Source organism: Chelmon rostratus, chromosome 1 (genome assembly GCF_017976325.1).
Source record: "Chelmon rostratus isolate fCheRos1 chromosome 1, fCheRos1.pri, whole genome shotgun sequence".
NCBI lineage: Eukaryota > Metazoa > Chordata > Actinopteri > Chaetodontiformes > Chaetodontidae > Chelmon > Chelmon rostratus.
The window spans coordinates 16,000,163-16,017,823 of record NC_055658.1 but is presented as its reverse complement, the minus strand read 5'-3'; the positions used below and the strand labels follow the sequence as shown (position 1 = coordinate 16,017,823).

The 17,661-nt window shown below is 39.9% G+C and overlaps 1 protein-coding gene across 5 annotated transcripts in view; it reads right to left on the bottom strand.

Moving 5' to 3' along the window:
• Nucleotides 1–17,661, bottom strand: part of nfat5b (nuclear factor of activated T cells 5b) — a 36,582-nt gene that overhangs the window by 17,626 nt on the left and 1,295 nt on the right. For 2 of the 5 annotated variants that reach the window (XM_041947656.1, XM_041947739.1), the window contains exon 2: nucleotides 790–915. In XM_041947656.1, the coding sequence (XP_041803590.1) occupies nucleotides 790–915 (126 nt within the window). Of the gene's footprint in view, nucleotides 1–789; nucleotides 916–3,678; nucleotides 3,772–17,661 lie in introns of those variants that run through there. The other 3 variants (XM_041947969.1, XM_041947891.1, XM_041947816.1) reach the window with 2 other exon arrangements.

Below are 17,661 nucleotides of genomic sequence, written 5' to 3'. Positions count from 1 at the left end.
AATGCAAAACTTTGCGACAAGTAAGACATGTGAAATACTGTCTAATCATCACACATCCAACAAAACATCTGTGGTTCATCTAAACAACAGCATCAAACCAAAGTGTTTTCACAGTTGTGAGTGACTCTTTCCCCTGTCCACACTGCAGGTATAATGATCATGATGTCGTTAATTCCCAACAGGAAAAAGCTTAAAGTGTGCAGTAATTAGTAATTATTAATTAGTACTATATCTAACATCTCTGAAAAATATGATTTTCTCCTGTGGACAATAGCTCCACCTTGGAAGTGCAAAGAGGTCAACAAAGTAATTGCAACCACTCCAAGCTCCCTTGAGTATGCAACACTGTGAAATAATGAGCTTTGTTCGGGACTCTCTTCATTATTGTGTATAGTTTAAACCATTAATCTATTTTATAGTCTGTAGCACAAAAAAAGTCTGTAAAAAGGCAGAGGGCTCTAAATACTATCTGAGCCTGCACATTTCAACACTGTGTTGCTGCAACAGACCACAACATACAGTAGATCACAATTATTCACAACAACAATCCCCTTGACCAAGTATTTCACAGACTGCCAGCGTCTATACAGATGCAGATACATACACGTAGATGTTCAGTTGACTTAACTTCCTCATTAAGCAGTGCTGTATGACGTGTTTTCCTGCCGTACACAGGTGTTTGTCTGACCACAGGTACAGACTGTTACATAAGTTGTGTTTTTGCTAGGTTGGGGCATGATCAGTCCTATTTGCAGAGGAGAAAAAAGGAGCAGAGGAGCAGAATCCTACCTGATGCTAGAGCAGCTGAAGGGGGAGGCCCTGCCTCTCCGCCGCTCTTTTGACTCATGACTTTTGGGTGCTGCTGAGTGGAGGAAGGTAACTGTAGTTCTCTGGGAAGAAGGTCATACGCTGATTCTGTCGAGAGAGGAAGGGGGAACACATAAGAGAGATGATGAGGCTGCATATTAACAGGAAGTTCACAGCTGGACTTCTGTTGGTAAAATGACAATCATATGTCAGCTCGATGACCACCTTGTTCTAGACATGAAACCTAAGATGACATGAGTTCTTGTTTTAAGTCATGCTGTCCTCAGAAATACCATTTCTCTATTTAAACTCATGTCATGTTGTAATCACACTTTCACACACTGCTGTTCAGCCAACCAGGTTGCTGGTATGTTCTTACAACTCTTGCACAATTGTAAGAACGTACCCGCAACCTGGTTGACTACAAATCTGATAAATGACACACAATGCATAGCTAAGCCAGTGGGAACAATGCATGATGATTCCAGTCTATGCTCAGATGCCTAACGTGCTTGCAGCTCTGCATGTATGCAAGAATCATGGCAGACTGTTGGCTGTCCTCTCCAAGACGGCGGCACTCATGATTAACTACATTTAATGCACAACAGTTTGTTGACAGGAATAAAAAAACTGCTACTGGAGAGGGAATAAATGTGAAGCGTGACCTTGATTATGATGATGATTTGGATCAGGACTTTTACCTTCATTCGAAAGATCATATTTACTAGTTAAAACACAGTTAACTTCTGGTGCGCCATAGTCCGGCTTAGCATTGCACTCCTGTACCACTGCTGAACTAACGATGGGCACAAACAAACAGCAAAATCAATGCAGCAGAATGAGAAGCATTGTCTTAAGTATTCCCAACATTCTTCTTCCTTCCTACCCACAATGCAACTCAACTGTCAACATTTCGAAAGGAGATTCAGGTGTGTTTACCCGCACTTAAGTAATGTCACTTGAAGCAGTTTATCAGACTTGATGCAGCTCCCTCTGACGCCACACAGGGCTTTATACTATGTTTTTCACATATGCAACAGTACTCCCCAGACATGTAAAGGTGAAGATCCCCTTTTAGACTTAGGACTAGAGCTGCAACGAGTAATCTATTAAGATATCTCTGGTTCCAGCTTCTCCATTGTGAGCATTTGCTGTTTTTCTTTGTTTTATATTATTGCAAATTTAGTATATTTGGATTTTAGACCATTGGACCAAACGCCTGGCTGCTAAAAATAACAGGCAAGGACGTGGAAAGCTAATATCCAAGTTACATCTTCTTTTCACTGTGGATATCCTCTCTCAAGATTGTCCACTTCATTAAAGTTAAATTGCTAACTCGGGCTCTGAATACATTCTGAGGAGCAAACCAACCCGCAAAAAAAAGAAGAAGAAATCATATGAAGTAATAAAAACAAAAAACACAAAATGATTAGACTGCTGGGATAAAAGCAAAAGCTGTTGTTCTCTCCTTTTTCTCTTTTTCTGTGCAACACGAGCCTTTTTCTCTGCCCTCTGTGCCTCCCTCAGGGCCAACAGGACATGGGGAGGGGAGAAAGCCTTGGGTCAACAGCATGACAACACTTTTACTAGCAGCCTGATTCATCATCCAAATATTATGGTATGAACTTAGAGCGGCCATTACAGTCGCCTGACTCTCTTCTCTGCCAACTGCCAGCTTTAATTACTTGCAGCTGAGTCCCAGGGTTTGGTGTGTATATCAGATACTTAACCCTCCTATTGTTACCACTCGCTGTGTACAATAGACAAACCTGGGACATACTGAAACCAGCCCATGCCTCTTCATTCCCAAAGCCCTCCAGTCTCTTACAGCTCGCTTTAGAAGAGCAGGGAATGCTGGTTCCCAGAAAGGGAGCTTAAATCTGGACTCGGCAAACTCATATAACTCACACCGAACCACACATACACACAGGATTCTAGTGTGGTTTTACTGGCTATTTGCTAAGTTCTCCAAACAGACACACATGCGTGCACATGCACACAAACGCCCCCCCACCCCCTCCACAAAAACACTTTCTCTGCCCCTGCATTTACACTTTAACTCTACAGTCTTCTTGGGGCTCGCTGAGTGACTGCACATGCAGCAACATGTGCTGTGAGTGAGCAACCCTTCCAGTAAACAGATTGCCAACCGCACAGACAGAAAATATGTACTCTTCTCTCAGAGCAGCGGTCTCGAATCACTGGCTGGCCTGTTCAAAGTGTTTCCACACTCCCTTGACGTTTTTAAAGACTGAAAAAAGCGCTTATTTTGCTGCATATTTGTTTCCTCGTAAGCATACAGAGTGCAATTCTTTATTCACACGTGACAAAACACTGTTCCTTTCATACAGGAGAAGATCGACGAAAATTAAAAAGGTCAGCCTCGTTAGCTGGGAAATAAACTGACTCACGCACCACGTGATGTTTTGATTTTAACTTAGGACTGCAGTCGTGTTGTGCAGACCACTGAGGAAAACCTTTCATTTTCTGTCCGGCTGTGATCATCATAATAACAGATTAAAAGCCTGACCAAAAATGACAGACAGCACGCTCATGCGGTTAGTTTTGATCAGGGTCTACTCATGCTATTAATACGTTTTGATAAATATCATCTAAACTGGACTGTGGCTACCCTCATTAACTACCTCAAAAATCTAGTTTCCACTCACGTTCAGTGTCAGCAGGATAACTAACAAACCAAATACACTTAAAATCACTTTAAAAAAAGTTTCACATCAGACTTCCTGCATAAAGTTAAATATTTCTGGAGCCAACAGTCACATATATTTGCCCTTTATACCCTTACCATACCTTGTGATATGTTTATATGGCAAGTAGTGCAGCCTAAAGGTGAAAAAAGAAAGCACTCACCATGTGAATGGCAGGACTTACACTCCCATTCATTTCCCTCACATTCCTGCTGCTTGCTCTTACTAGCCCTGGCACCTGGGGCGTGGCACTGGTTTTTTTGGCTGAGTGACTGATTTAACTCCCCTTCTGTCCCCCTCCTCCACTCCACCTACCGCTCTCCCTCTCTCTGTCTTGTTTACTGTGCTCCCAGACCCTTTTCTGTACTTCAACTTGCTCAACAGGTTAGTGGTATTGTCATGTGGAATCCTGTCAGGCAGAAATGAAGCAACAGAATAGCCTACTTATGTTGAAAAATCCAGGTTATAGAGGTCCACAGGGCAAATATTACTAACTTGGTAGAATACTACTGAACAAAAACTAATGGGAAAGATAAGGTGAAGCTCACCTTGACAGTACATTTGGGCATTATTCCAAGCTGCGAAGAAGAAGAAGAAAAAAACAGTGAAGGGGCTGGCACCTGCAGCAAACCATGTACAACAACCCTGAAATGTTTACAGCCAAGCCTACATGAAGGCTGCCAGGGACTCCATAGCAACAGAGATCAGGGGACAAGTCTTTTGAGCTTTTGCGCCTCTTGCGAGATAATGTGGAGAAAATGGTAAAATACAGCAGCATTATCCAGACTCAAATGAAGACGTGGGCGTTAACAGTGCAGGATATTATATGAACAACATAACAACTTTGTGGGAAAAATGAAAAATAATTTCTGAAAAATGTCACTGCATGTTATGTTGTTTCTACTTATGAGTACGCTGTTCATGTTTATTTAGTGCATGCCTAATGCATGACTCCTCTGAATCTAATGCAAAGATTAGTGTGTGGTATATCACAGCATTACTAATATGAGTCACAAAATTAGTTTTTTTGCAAGATGTAGCTGATAAATTACTTGTTTTGTACTGACTGTTAATTATAATATAACAGTTCGTCCATAATGCCTTAATGCAGCTGGCAGCACAGAGCTTCAGCTATTATTTTTGCAGAGCAAGAAGGAGGCAAGACAAATTTAAGAGACCCTTATCATTAATTTTGGTTTATGTCATATTTTATGTATAACAAAACATGTTAAAATGTTAAGAAATGTCATCTGATATATTATTATGTTTTTTTTAATCTCAATGTTTTTATGTCACTATTTGTGGTAGATATTGATAGATATGGAATTTTAAATTCAGCCACAGTATGATGCAAATTTTCCGGTCTTAAATGCTGCATTAAGTGACAGAAACCTGAGCTTGTCTGACTTCTCGAGCTGATCATCATGTCTACATTACTAATGACTTTCCTCCTCTTTCTCGTGTGTGTATATTTTCCCGAAACCACCAATCCCCAAAATGCCATCCCATTCCATCAACGAATTTCAATATTGAGTATAATGTGGTTACATTTAGAGTATCATTAAAGGCAGACTAAATATCAGAAGCACCTCTCAGTATAACACAATGCACTTCAACGTAAACTGCAGCCTCAAATACAACTAAAAAGTCAACTCAACACCTCTCTAAAACAGTTTAAACAAAAAGCTGAACAAAGGACAGTTTTAGCTTGACGTTTCTAATAAATTGGCAACTGAGTGCGCAATAAGGTAAAAACGTCCAGTGAACATTGGTATGAAGGCACTATTGGATGCTTTATAAACCAGAGAGGTTACCTTTAATGTACATAAACCAATAATATATTAACCCAAACATCCTTTCATCATTTGTTAATATTGCGGCACGAGCTCCTGATATTTCATTTATGAATTCACAGTCATCAGTCATTACTGTTGCATTGTTTAGGCATGAGCTGTGAAACCCTTATCATGCAGTTACTGATCATCAGCTGTTAAAGTCATTAACATCTGTTGTAAGATTTCGGCACCATCATAGTCACAAGTTATGACTCACGCCGAAATCAGGTTATCTGACGTGAGCACGGAGGCCTTCGTATCACTTTACTGTAGGTCACCACACATAATGAAGGCTGATGGCAGAAAAATCCTGATTTCAGTAATAATTCGAGCCCTTCATGTTGCGTTTTTATACAGATGAAGCTACAGTTCTAATTCTACATAAGTAAATAGACACATTACCACCTAACATAACATCAGCTACGAGTGGAATACAGGTCACACAACTTTCATTTTGACTGCCTGTCTGTCACTAATGCATGCAGTGATTACACCAGACATGATGACTCAAATATGTTGAAAGAAAAGCCTTACAGTGGTTACTACAGCCTGCTGAACAACAGCAGCCATTGTAACGGGAGGAATTATCATTGCATTTAAACAGTTATTGCATACAGGAAGGATGACACCATCGTTGTGCTTGAAAAAATGTTCGCCTGATGAAGAAACACAGGAGATTTACCACACTAGAGCAGAGAGGAGGTGTGAAATCAGAGTTATTGTGCCTACGTGATGCTCCTGTACTTGGCCGATATGAGGTGTAGCTTCAGTACCGCACATTCAACAGCAACAGCTAGCAACCCCGAAAACAGGTCAGAAGATGGAGGGGAGGGGAATTTTAAACCAGGAAGTGAGAATGATCACAAGTGTCCATTACATCTTTAAACTATACAGGATATCCACAGGATAGTATGTTTAACTTGAACATCTTTCTAGCCTTAACCACCTTGAACTGTCTAAAGAGTCAAAAATGCTCACTGTGAACAAAAGGAAAGAAAAGTATACAGATAAAAAATATGAACCTTTGTTATGTAGCTATCAGGGTACAGAAACACCAAAGAAAATAATGGCTATATGTGAAAAACATATTTTAGACTGAAAGCAAATGAGAAGTTCAAGTTTGGTGGAATGTTTTATACAAAAAAATGTCTGTTCATACTGCAGCAGCTGCAGTGAAGAATGTGTGGCTACAGGCCAAATAAAAAGACTAGTAAAGACAAAATAATGTAAACATTTTCTATTTTGGCTATTACTCCCAGCAATCCCGCTCATCTGTGAGTTCAGGCAGCTTTTTGAAAAGGTCTGGCAGGTTTGATTCTTTCTGCACAGTCATTTGACAGAGTGAAGGTCAGCCAGGCTTTAGACCAGGCTAAGTGATTCGTGTCACACCAGGCTCAGAGTTTTTGGCATGTCGCCCTTTCAGTCCAGCTAATCCTGAAGTAATCAGGACCTTTAGGCATCAGTTTACATGACTTGCTTTCAACAAACAACCACCACTATCCTGACTTTACAAAACAGCCCACTGAGGCTCCCGTGAGGCCCGAACGACCCAGCTCACAGCCTCAGCAGTGCAACGGAGTCAGTGTTACTGTGCCTTATTTGGGAGTGAATAAAACTGGGAAAATTAGTCAAATTCTGGCTCAAATAATGATGCTCCACAACACATTGACCTATGGCTCTGTGTTTACCAGAGGACTCGACACGACGCAAAAGACACAAAGCTGAACATGAAAGCGTGACGTTAGAAAGCAATGGAATTCAAACTATTTACAGAGGACATAACACACACGCAAGCTCACACACACACATGCACACTCGCCAAAAAATGCCATGCTTACACACAGGTACTGAAACGTACGAAGCTCCTACACAACACTTCCAATGAAATCAGGCCTCAGGTGACCTCAGATACACACACAGACACACCCACCCACACACACACACAAACAACAGACAGTATAACAGAACTGTTCGACAAAATGTTTGGTGTACCAACACAGGAATTTCTGTCCAACTCACAGGAAAACCGTGCTGAGGCAACAGGAAGAGCCTTTGGCAACAACACACGCATACACTACACAGTGTGACATCACCAAGCAGCCATGCTAACCGCATTTAATCTGAACCTGGAAAGGAAGCACAGCAAAACTGAATGTTGTGTTCTTCTGTCTTTACAGTAGATATGAAGCTACAACCAGTAGCCAGTTAGTTTAGCTTAGCACAAAGACTGGAAACAAGGAGAAAGAACTAGCCTGGCTCTGTGAAATAAAGCAACCGCCTATACTAACCATTACCCCCTCCAAAGTCACTAATCAATGGGTTATATGTTGTTTTTAAAAGGTGTATAAACCAAAACATCAATTTGCGATTTTCTGGGTTATGTGCCAGACTATTCTTTAGCTCTAACCAGGTGCGACGCAACCAGCTGAGACTCCAGAAAGCTACCGCGCCCACAAATAGTCTGGCACAGGCTTTACGGTCTTGTTGTGTTAATACTCGACCTCAAACATCATAACAGTGGTGTTCATTTGTGAAGATGATCCTGCTGAACAAAACATGCCAGTTTCTTAAACTTTTGTTTGCCACAGTTTATTTTCAGCAATAATCCAACATCCAATTGAAAAATCCAACTGGCTTTTTCTCAAAGGGAACCAGGGTGCTGCTAAATTGCAGGTTGGTCTACAAAAAACATGTCATGTCTGCAGCACTTCATGGGAGCTTTAGTGGTGCTGGTGGCCACATTGATAGAGTCAGGCTAGCTGCTTCCCCGTGTTTCCACTCTTTGTGCAAAGCTATGAGTGAAATCATCTTCTCATCTAATTTTTTGCCAGAAAGCCAATGAGCACATTTTTTTCCATTTCTGTAAAAACATTGCCAGGTAACATCGAAAATAACATTAGCCTGAAGATGCTAATGATTACTGAAGGAAAAAAAGTCAATGGCTGCGTCAGTGTTCGGCATACATAAATAGGGAACTGGGTTGATGCTCACACATTAACTCATAAAGCAGATGATCGAGATAAAGGATCAAAGACTGCGGTCCATCTTCATGTGCACAGTGCACCTACAACCACAGTGACCATGATTACAGATAGCTTGGGGCACAGAGGTCTACACCTGGAAACCTTGCTGACTGATTTCTGATGGAAGCTGTTGACTCTATTGATAAGAAAGTGGGAATAAACAGATAAAATAGCTGGCAGTGGGTCAATGTTTAGCGCACGCTGAAAATTCACAATGGAATAGTAAGGGCAGAAAATGTACGACCAGAAACCTAAAGCCAAAAGATTGGTATTGGTGAGAAGCAATTTCAAAACAATCACAGCCTTAAACAAAAAAGCAGCAGGACCTGCAGGTCTGCTCAGGCCTGGCAAAACCGGCTCCTTTACAGCTTTCACATACACTGTACAGTCCGCCTGTCCTCATTTCCTAACTTCTATGTCTTTAAGACTTGCTATTTTCCTGATTTGTCTCCCTCAAGCTCACCTTCGAGAGCTAGACTGAGCCTACTTCTTCAGATATTAATTACTTAAGAAGATTTGGTGTTAAGTCTAATTAAGGACTTGGAATGTCTACTGATTAGTCAGGCAAAACCACAGCAGCCTGGGAAAAAAGGTGGTCATTGATCAGCAAATACCTCTACCACAAAAATGAATAAAGTGGTTGTGGCCTTTGTTAGACTGTTTAACTGGAAATGAAAATGAGAAGGAACTCATTTTGGGGTCACCACAGGTAGATTCGGGTGAAATTCCTGTTGCAGTCTGTTGTCTGCTCATGTATAAATGTACAGTACATCACAGAGTTCCTATTGGAAGGACTTTCTATTGCTCAAAATACAAATGATGTGTTAATTAATTTAGTTGTGCATGTCATCTAAGTAAAAATGTTCCCACAGTAATTCTTTAATAAATCACATGCTCAATACTCTGTTCAACATGCTGAAACAGGGTATATGTCACACTGAGAAAATAAAATCAAGGAGAAGCATGAAGGGAAAAAAAAGTCAGACTTCTGTTGAGCAGGTTGTGGCTTGCTGAGATGGTGAGAGAAGAACACTGTAATTTCTGCTGATGACGTCTTACTTAACTCAGCAAAAGACTTCCTCTCTGAGACATGAAGGAGTGGCAACAGAGACCGACCATGACAAAATAATACTTACACCATATAATGCCATTAACACGAATACAAAGGCTCACGCAAAAATAATTTATTAACAATCAAAATTAACTATGATTACTATTTTTTAGACGTTGTAAAAAGTTACTGACTTCAATGAGGGTAAGAAAGTAGAAGCAACACTGGCAACCAAAGTGGAAAAAAGAAGACAATAACCTACATAAATGTGCTGTATGTACAGATTAGCAGCAGAGATCCTGTTCACCTTGACTTGTCTGGACTTGTCCTGAGGCAAGAGAGTGTATGGGGACAAGAAGCAAGTGTGACCATTGTTTATATATATATATATATATATATATATATATATATATATATATATATATATATATATATATATATAAATAGGGATTTTAACCAACTTTTAATCAGCCTTCATAATTAATCTTCATCTAGCTTTATTTTTCTTAATGGTTTCAAGCACTAAATGCCTTTAATCTTATTATACACAGAACATTCTTGTTTAACAAACTCCGAGTTTCAAAACCTCTACAGGAGGTTCAGTGTTAATTGTGTTGAAGAAAAAACATCACGCACAGCCAATTACTAAAAATAACAAAAATGGTCTGCACACCCAAATTGATTCAATTGTTTCTTTTTTTCAGTTTTCAATGTCAGAATTTAGCAGAAGGGAAAATGTTACCAATGTTTTGGTAATGTCTTTCATGGTCGAGTCCTTCTAACTTTTCACCAACAATGAGTGTCAATCAAAATATTGGCGACCAGTATCTACCTGTAGTCAGAAGCATCCTCAAACCCTCTTCACATTTTTTGTACTTTTTAGATTCAGTATTAATATACATATCATACAGGAGGTGCAGGATTTTTGTGGAACGTTATCATCTTCCGAGTGATTCTGATGACACATGCTTTGGTGTATAGAGAAATGTGACAATCCAAGTGAACATTGGTGCAGTTAGCGCCCCCTTCAATGCCACCGTCCTTTTTCTGAACAATATAGTACCATTTTGATAACGGTTATCACCTTGCAAGCTAACAAAGAACAGACATTGGTGCGACTTCTACTTTCAACTGAGAGAATTCCTCTGCTACAAAAATCTGTCATCCTTTCTCCTGGCCTCAGCCCTACCAGTCATCTCTCTTAGTATCCAAGCTCTCTACTGTCACTTGAGTAAGGACGGTTAGAAAGAATACCAACAATGACAGGAAGCAGGAGGAAAACGGCCGTCTATTCATTCCAAGCCTGCCAGTCTGCCAAGAAAGGAGCAGATGACTCAGAAAAAATAAATGAAAACACAGGAAATTGAGATACCACAAACGTTAGGCTGAAGGATGGATTGTTTCACGACAGCATTTCTAAAGGTCATGGAATACCTCTCTGTATGAGGAGACCTTGCAATGTCAAGTTTTACAGTATGAAAGCAGGAACACAGTCAAGACAGTCTCATCACCTACAAAAAACAGCGTCTCAAAATATCCACCTGAGGGCATTTTCCACTGTTCGTAGCGGGGTGGGATCTTTACCAGTAACATAACGTTCTGGGCCTGTTCTGAAATGGACATGTGGAAAACTTTCCCAAAGTGCGAAAAATTACTAATGATAAAAAGACACCTACACCTAAAGGGACCTGAGAAAAATTAGATCCAATCAGTAGCTGTGGTTGAACAGTGTAGAAATGCACACCTTTCGAGCTGCAACTGTTAGTTGGTTAATCAATTAGTCTGACTGACAGAAAAATTAATGAGGAACTATTTTGATAATTGCTATTAAGCAAGACCATTAGGTCAAAGTCATTTTTCAAGCATAAATGCCAAACATTTTATTGTTCCAGCTTCTCAAATGTGAAAAGTGTCTGCTTTTCTTTGCCTTGCGTTTAGTTAATTGAATATCTTTGGGTTTTGGGTTGCTGTTAAGACAACACAAATTGCAACAAGTCGTCCAAATTCAATAAAAATCATGTCTGTCTGAACGACACAAAAGTAATATTTTCATCCAATTAAAAACATTTTAAAGTCACTGTTATGTTTGTAATAAACAGAGTAGAAGAACAAAATCATTTCTTTGCCAACCACCAAATAAACCTCGAAGAAGAAGAACAAGAGGAAGAAGAAGAAACAACACAAGTGGCCTTGACCATCCATGAGAGAAACATGGAGAGAGGTCTTTTGTGCATTTTGAGAACATCTGGGAAGACTCCGACAGTGGAAACAGCTTCTTCTTCTTCTCTTGGAGTGGAAACAACTGTCCAGTCACATGAGTTAAATGTTGGCTACTTCAGACCTTATTCGGAAATGTGTTCCCATCTCCCACGATGCACATTACAAAATGTACTAATGCGATACTTCAAAATGCACATCAAAACACGGCTGCAGAACTGCTCTGATCTATCGTCAGACCTGCATCATTTGTCTACATCTTCCAAAGCTGTTACTAATCACTGTTGAAAAAGTAATCTGTTTAATGATGTGACAACACTACGGTTCAGGTTTGGTTATGTTCAGGCACAAAAAAGACTTGGTTAGGTTTAGGGAAACATCATGGTTTGTGTTAAAATGACTGCCCCATTAAGGTTTGGAGAGGCCTTTGTCGTCATGGTTACTATAATAAACATGTGGTTCAGGTTATGGGAATGCAAATACAAACACAAAAAACAACAGCGTTGACTGCTGGCTGGGAATGGGAAATGAGCAGTGGTCTCCTGTGTCAAAGTCTGATGTTTTATTGACACATCCGTCCATGAAATGCGTCACTGTAACTGCAACAGCGTAATCACTTCAGGGTGCCGCTGAAAAACGACACAGTAAGATACCTGAGCTAGTTACTGCTGGCCACTAACAGTATAATTCACATTACTAGCGAGGCGCAGTAGATTTGTAGTAGACAGAGTACAGAACAGCTGCTGCACATAGAGGGGGACGGTGAGCGAGGGTAGAGTGTTTTAAAGGTCAACTAGTTTCAGTTTAAAGCATATTTTAGGATTATTTCAATCAAACAATACACAACTACAACATTCAGCTTTCAAACAGACCAAAGAGTTGAATCAATAGCTCTCTGGCACAGTCTCAACAAAAACTGAATATGATAAGCTTCACAAAGGGAGGGTTTATTGTAAGGCTGGTATATTGGATTACCTGAATTTGGTGCTCTGGTTTCTGGTATTTCAGTATTCACTTAAAGCACCACGCTGTAAGAATAAAGTAATGCTTTGGGTGGCAAAATAAGTGGTATGTGAAAAACTTTGTTATTTGACTACAATGTAAACAGAACCCATTTAACTGTTGTTTTTAACTGTCTTTTTTTTTTTTGGTTTCTACAGATTAAGATTATTTATGTTACAGCCAGTGCTTCCTGTAGGCGGGTAGGCAGACAGGGCTTCACACATGTGCTTAAAATGTGGTGTAGAAAAATCTTTACTTTCCAATAAAGAATTTTAATAAATGACAGTTCAACAGGTCACACTTTACGTGCCACCTTTCCCTTCGTCTGGGCCAGGAAATACCCTGGCAGCAATGTGTACAGCCTAGTTATGAGCTCCTGACATCTTAACTGCTGCTTCTCATCTGCCAATGGAAAGACTCCTGCCAGCCAAGATTCACCACACTTAATATTTAATGTCTTAGTTCAGAATCATCTTGCTCGGGAGAGAAACACAAGGGGTGGATGTTAGATCTCACAGGTGCTTTGGGCTTTTCACAGAGGAGTGTGAGAAATCATCCACAAGATGATTGGAGGCAAAAGCATTGGGCATCGTGGCCTCCCGTTCTCCTCCGCTAGATTTGGAAGAGACTGTGGCAACACCAAACCCGCTAAGTATGAAAATGCATCTTTTCCTCTCCGTTTTGGCCTATGACAACAACATTATTTACAGATTAAATAACAGCAATCCTGTGCTGGACTATAAATCACTTCTTATGCTGGAGACACTACAAGGGATATCACTGAAACACTTTGAAGCTGAAATCCAGCTTGTCATTCACAAATAAAACAAAAACAGCACAAAATGCTGTTTTTTCAAAACACACAGCATCTTGTTCCACTTTGTACTAGGGTTGGGTAGCGAACTCAGTACAGTCTGAATCAGCACTACTGTGCATCAATTCACGCTGAATCAATCTGTGCCAAATTTCAGTACCTGTGGGTGCATCTGGGTGAGAGAGTAATTTAGAGTATAGAAAGAAAGAGAGCGAGTGAGACTGCGTGACCCCTGCAGCTTGTTCAAGTCGCAGGCCTGTGCGAGTCAAAGGTGGACACAAGTGTGGTTATACTTTTCAAAAATCTCGCACTTGCAATAATACTTGTAATGCAAAATGCAAAGCCGGCAGGGCAACATGTCTGACCTGAGGAATCACCTGGTCAAGCACAAAATAACAAAATTCCCTGCAGCAGCCGCAGCTAACGTTAGCACACCTGCAGCCAGCAACAAAGAAGCTGAACCGTCCGTCTACAAGGAAAGTTTCAGTGAGGTATCGACAACTTCAGGTAATTAATTAGCTAGTTGGATAAATTGTTGGAGATAACTGGGCTTTTTTCACTCTTTGTTGATTTGGCTTTGCATTTTTACAAGCAATAGCCAACACTTTCTTACCAGCAAAACAGTATGTGAGATTTATGCCTGAAACCTTTAGCATGAAACCAAAAGCATGTGAATTGCGTACTATTTATGGGGAAATATTACAGTATGCAAGCACTGCAGGAGTGACAACAACGACAGCAACAGGTGCTGGTTTCAGGTGTTGGTGCCGGTATCGCTTCAAACCTGAAAGGTGTATGAGGCTGCTTCAGGGCAGGCAAAAGATCTGCTTCCATTTCATGAACACAACTGACCTGCTAACCTAAAATAGGTCAAGGAGACAAAGGTCTGCTACGCTTCACAGAAGAGTGGAAAAACGAGGTAGCATGTAATATTTTGCAGGGTTTTTGGGTTTGCTGAAAACTTCACTGCAGAGCATAAAATCTATTAAAGTGCAATATACAGTACATGAAAAACTGTCAGAGAAAATATACAGATTTTATGGTCCAAATGTTGTTATGTCTCTTGTGGCAAAGCATATAAAATCTGCAACTATTGACAAATAATGAAGAACTAATGTCACTAAAATAGCAGGGCAAGTATCATTACAGTAAGCAAGGATGCCAAGTAACAGCAATTTTGGCAATGTAGTAAAATACTTTAAAAAAAGTGTCTAATTGTCAAATCCACACAGTATATTTTTGGATTTAATTTTTACTCATAATTTTTTATATTTCAGGGGGGATATTTTAAAATTTTGGGGGAATAAATTACTGAAATTTTCAGATATTTTCCTAATAATTTTCTGATATTTTACAAATATTTTTTTCAGTAGAATAACAAATGAGAGGCTGAGGATCTAATCTAGGTATGACATAAAGTTAAGATTCAGGTTAAACCACTCATACATTGATTTGCTGCGGCCAAAACAAAGTCACAAGTGTGCAGTAAATACCAGAGGAGGTGATATTTTGACCTGGGCCTGATTAGTCTTTTTACTGAGGTTTGGTTAGTGTTAATGATTAATCAAAGAGATTTAGAAGAAGGTAAGGAGATGTGAGATGAACGAATCTATCAACACTTAACCCTAACACTGAATACAGGACACATTCATATTCAGTATTTAATGCTGTCCCTTGCTCATCAACAACTTTCTGCTGGCTTTAACAAAAAAAAGCGTTAAATCAATATTACATCATGATGTGTTAGAGGAGCATGAACATGTGCTGAGTTGGCACAACAAGCTGTCTGAGAGTCAGTCACACTATGGCAAACGCAAATGAATCAGAGCTGGAAGACCTGCCCGCATCCTTTAAATCAGTTGTTTGGGAACCATTTGGGTTCTCAGGCAGCTACAACAGCAACGGAGGGAGAGAACTGTGGCTAAGACAAGGACGGTATGTCAGGATGTGCTATGTGCATTTTTCTCCCTGCTGTACCAAACTCACACCATGAAGCAAAACCGTGACTTCCATGTGCCGTCACACCCCTATTAAGGACGCCATATGAAACAGGGTAGTATTACCAGTATCTATTCTCAGACAGATTGCATCTGAGCAATTTAACTGTTTTTTATGGGACTCATATTGGTGTGTCAACCCTAGTTGGCTGGCTGAGGGTACATTATGCAAACTTCAACGTTACAGCTTGGGAAAATAGTGCCTCTTCAGAATATGATTTCAAAAGAGGAAACACACAAATAAAGAAAAACCAATACAACGTCAAGTATGGTCATGTGGCTTTTTTGTTGTGACACCTGGCAAATAACCGAGCAAAACTACACCAGCTAAACTGCCTGAAGTATGCAGAACAGGTTGGGGTTGAGGTTAAACAGATGGAGACGCATAGAGCATGTTTTGGATGACTACAAAAGACCAAACATGTCTTCCTTGTGATGTTTACAATAATGTCAACTCCACAAGACGGCTGAGTCATGAGCAAATTATGTCAAGCGTTCACATATTGATGTGTACGGTAGAAAAGACACGAACCTAAGTGGCACATTTATGAACTCTTAAATATACTTCTTCTTATTTATTTTTCAGATGTTTTCCCTCTAAGGCATTTTTTCTTTCATCATCAGATATCAACAAGATTTCAAGGCAATCAAGTGTTTTTAAGCGCATGCCGCCAAGTTTGCTTAACACAGGAGAGTCAATATTAATAGAGTGCTATTTAAGCCCAGGTTTACACACAGAGCGGCCAGAGAGTTAATGATCGACTAGGCTTTGGTGGGTGTCAATATGAAAAAAAAAAAAACAAAAGTATGCCGAGATCTGCGGTCTTACAATTGTTAACTGGGTTCGACAGAATTTATGGGAAAGCCATAATTCTTCACCTTTGATGTGAAACTGTTGGGAAGACATTTTATGACATCCATTAACCTGCATTCATTTAGTGTAACTGCATTCCTATCCTGAGTGCCATTGTTACACTGTGCCGTTTTTCCTCGGTGTTCCCTGGACTGCTCGCAAGCTAAAAATATGTATTCCTCATAGTGGTTTAGTCCAAGTAGCTTGATGAAAAACAACTGACAAAACAACCCAATAAAAAGGCAGAAATCATAGAATTCAACAAAGCTGCTACAATCCCCTCTACATTATGTCCATAATAGAGAATAATTGCAAGGTGTGAGGTATGAATTGTCAATACTGAAGATTTGAGGAATTAAATGATGAATGGGATTTTTTCTTTTCAACCAAAAAGGGTAATCCTCCAGACAACCAGGGGGAGAGTCGGCCTTGTCGGCGAGATGCAAAGCTAACTTCACCTCTCACACACAGCCAAGTTACCTATGCTGACACAAACACACAATAGTGTGATTAGTAAGCAAACAAGCTGGGCTAAAGAGCAAGTTAGGTCTAGATGTCACTGGAATTTCAGCTGATGATGAAAGCCTACATATAAGAGATTTCTGATGAGTCAAAAGTAAAACTGAACGAATCAATGAACAGCATAGTGAGTCAAAAACGGAAAAATAAATACTGTTATCTCTCTCTTTTTTTTCTCTGATCAGTTGATAAAATGATGAAGTTGTTTGACTTTACCAACTGATCTCTAGTGAGCCTCGATAATTCTTCCGTATTTTAATCAGTGATACAATTTTAAGAATTGTTTTTAATATTGTGGGATGAATATTAGAAGGGAAAAAATGCAAAAATCCAGGTGACTAGTAGATTATTAAAACGTCCAGCGTGTTTGTTTGTAAACCACAGTGTACAGTGTCACGTTGCTGTTGAAAGCATATTAACTGTGAACTGTCCCCAAAAATGTGTTTTTTGTTTGTTTGATGTGGGTTTTTTTTTTGTTGTTGTTGTTTTGTGTGTGTGTATGTGTGTAATTTGAGTGAACAAACTGTTTATCTGGGTACTTGTGTGTCCACTCCCACTTCGTTACTGCAGCCTTTTGTAGTGGTAGTAATTCAGTAGTACTAGAGGCCAATCCAAAGAACACTCCGACGTTCTATAAAATATGCCGCTGACTTCCACTGAGATAAGTGACGTCAGTTAACAATTTCATCTCTGTACATCCAGTACAAAGATTAGCATGAGAACTACACATGAAACTGATTGAGGGGTCTTGTAGTGCGAGTGCTCGACGGCCTGGAGCTACTTCCTGAATCACAACAGCTGGGTACAGTGGTTACAAACAACACATCACAAGTCC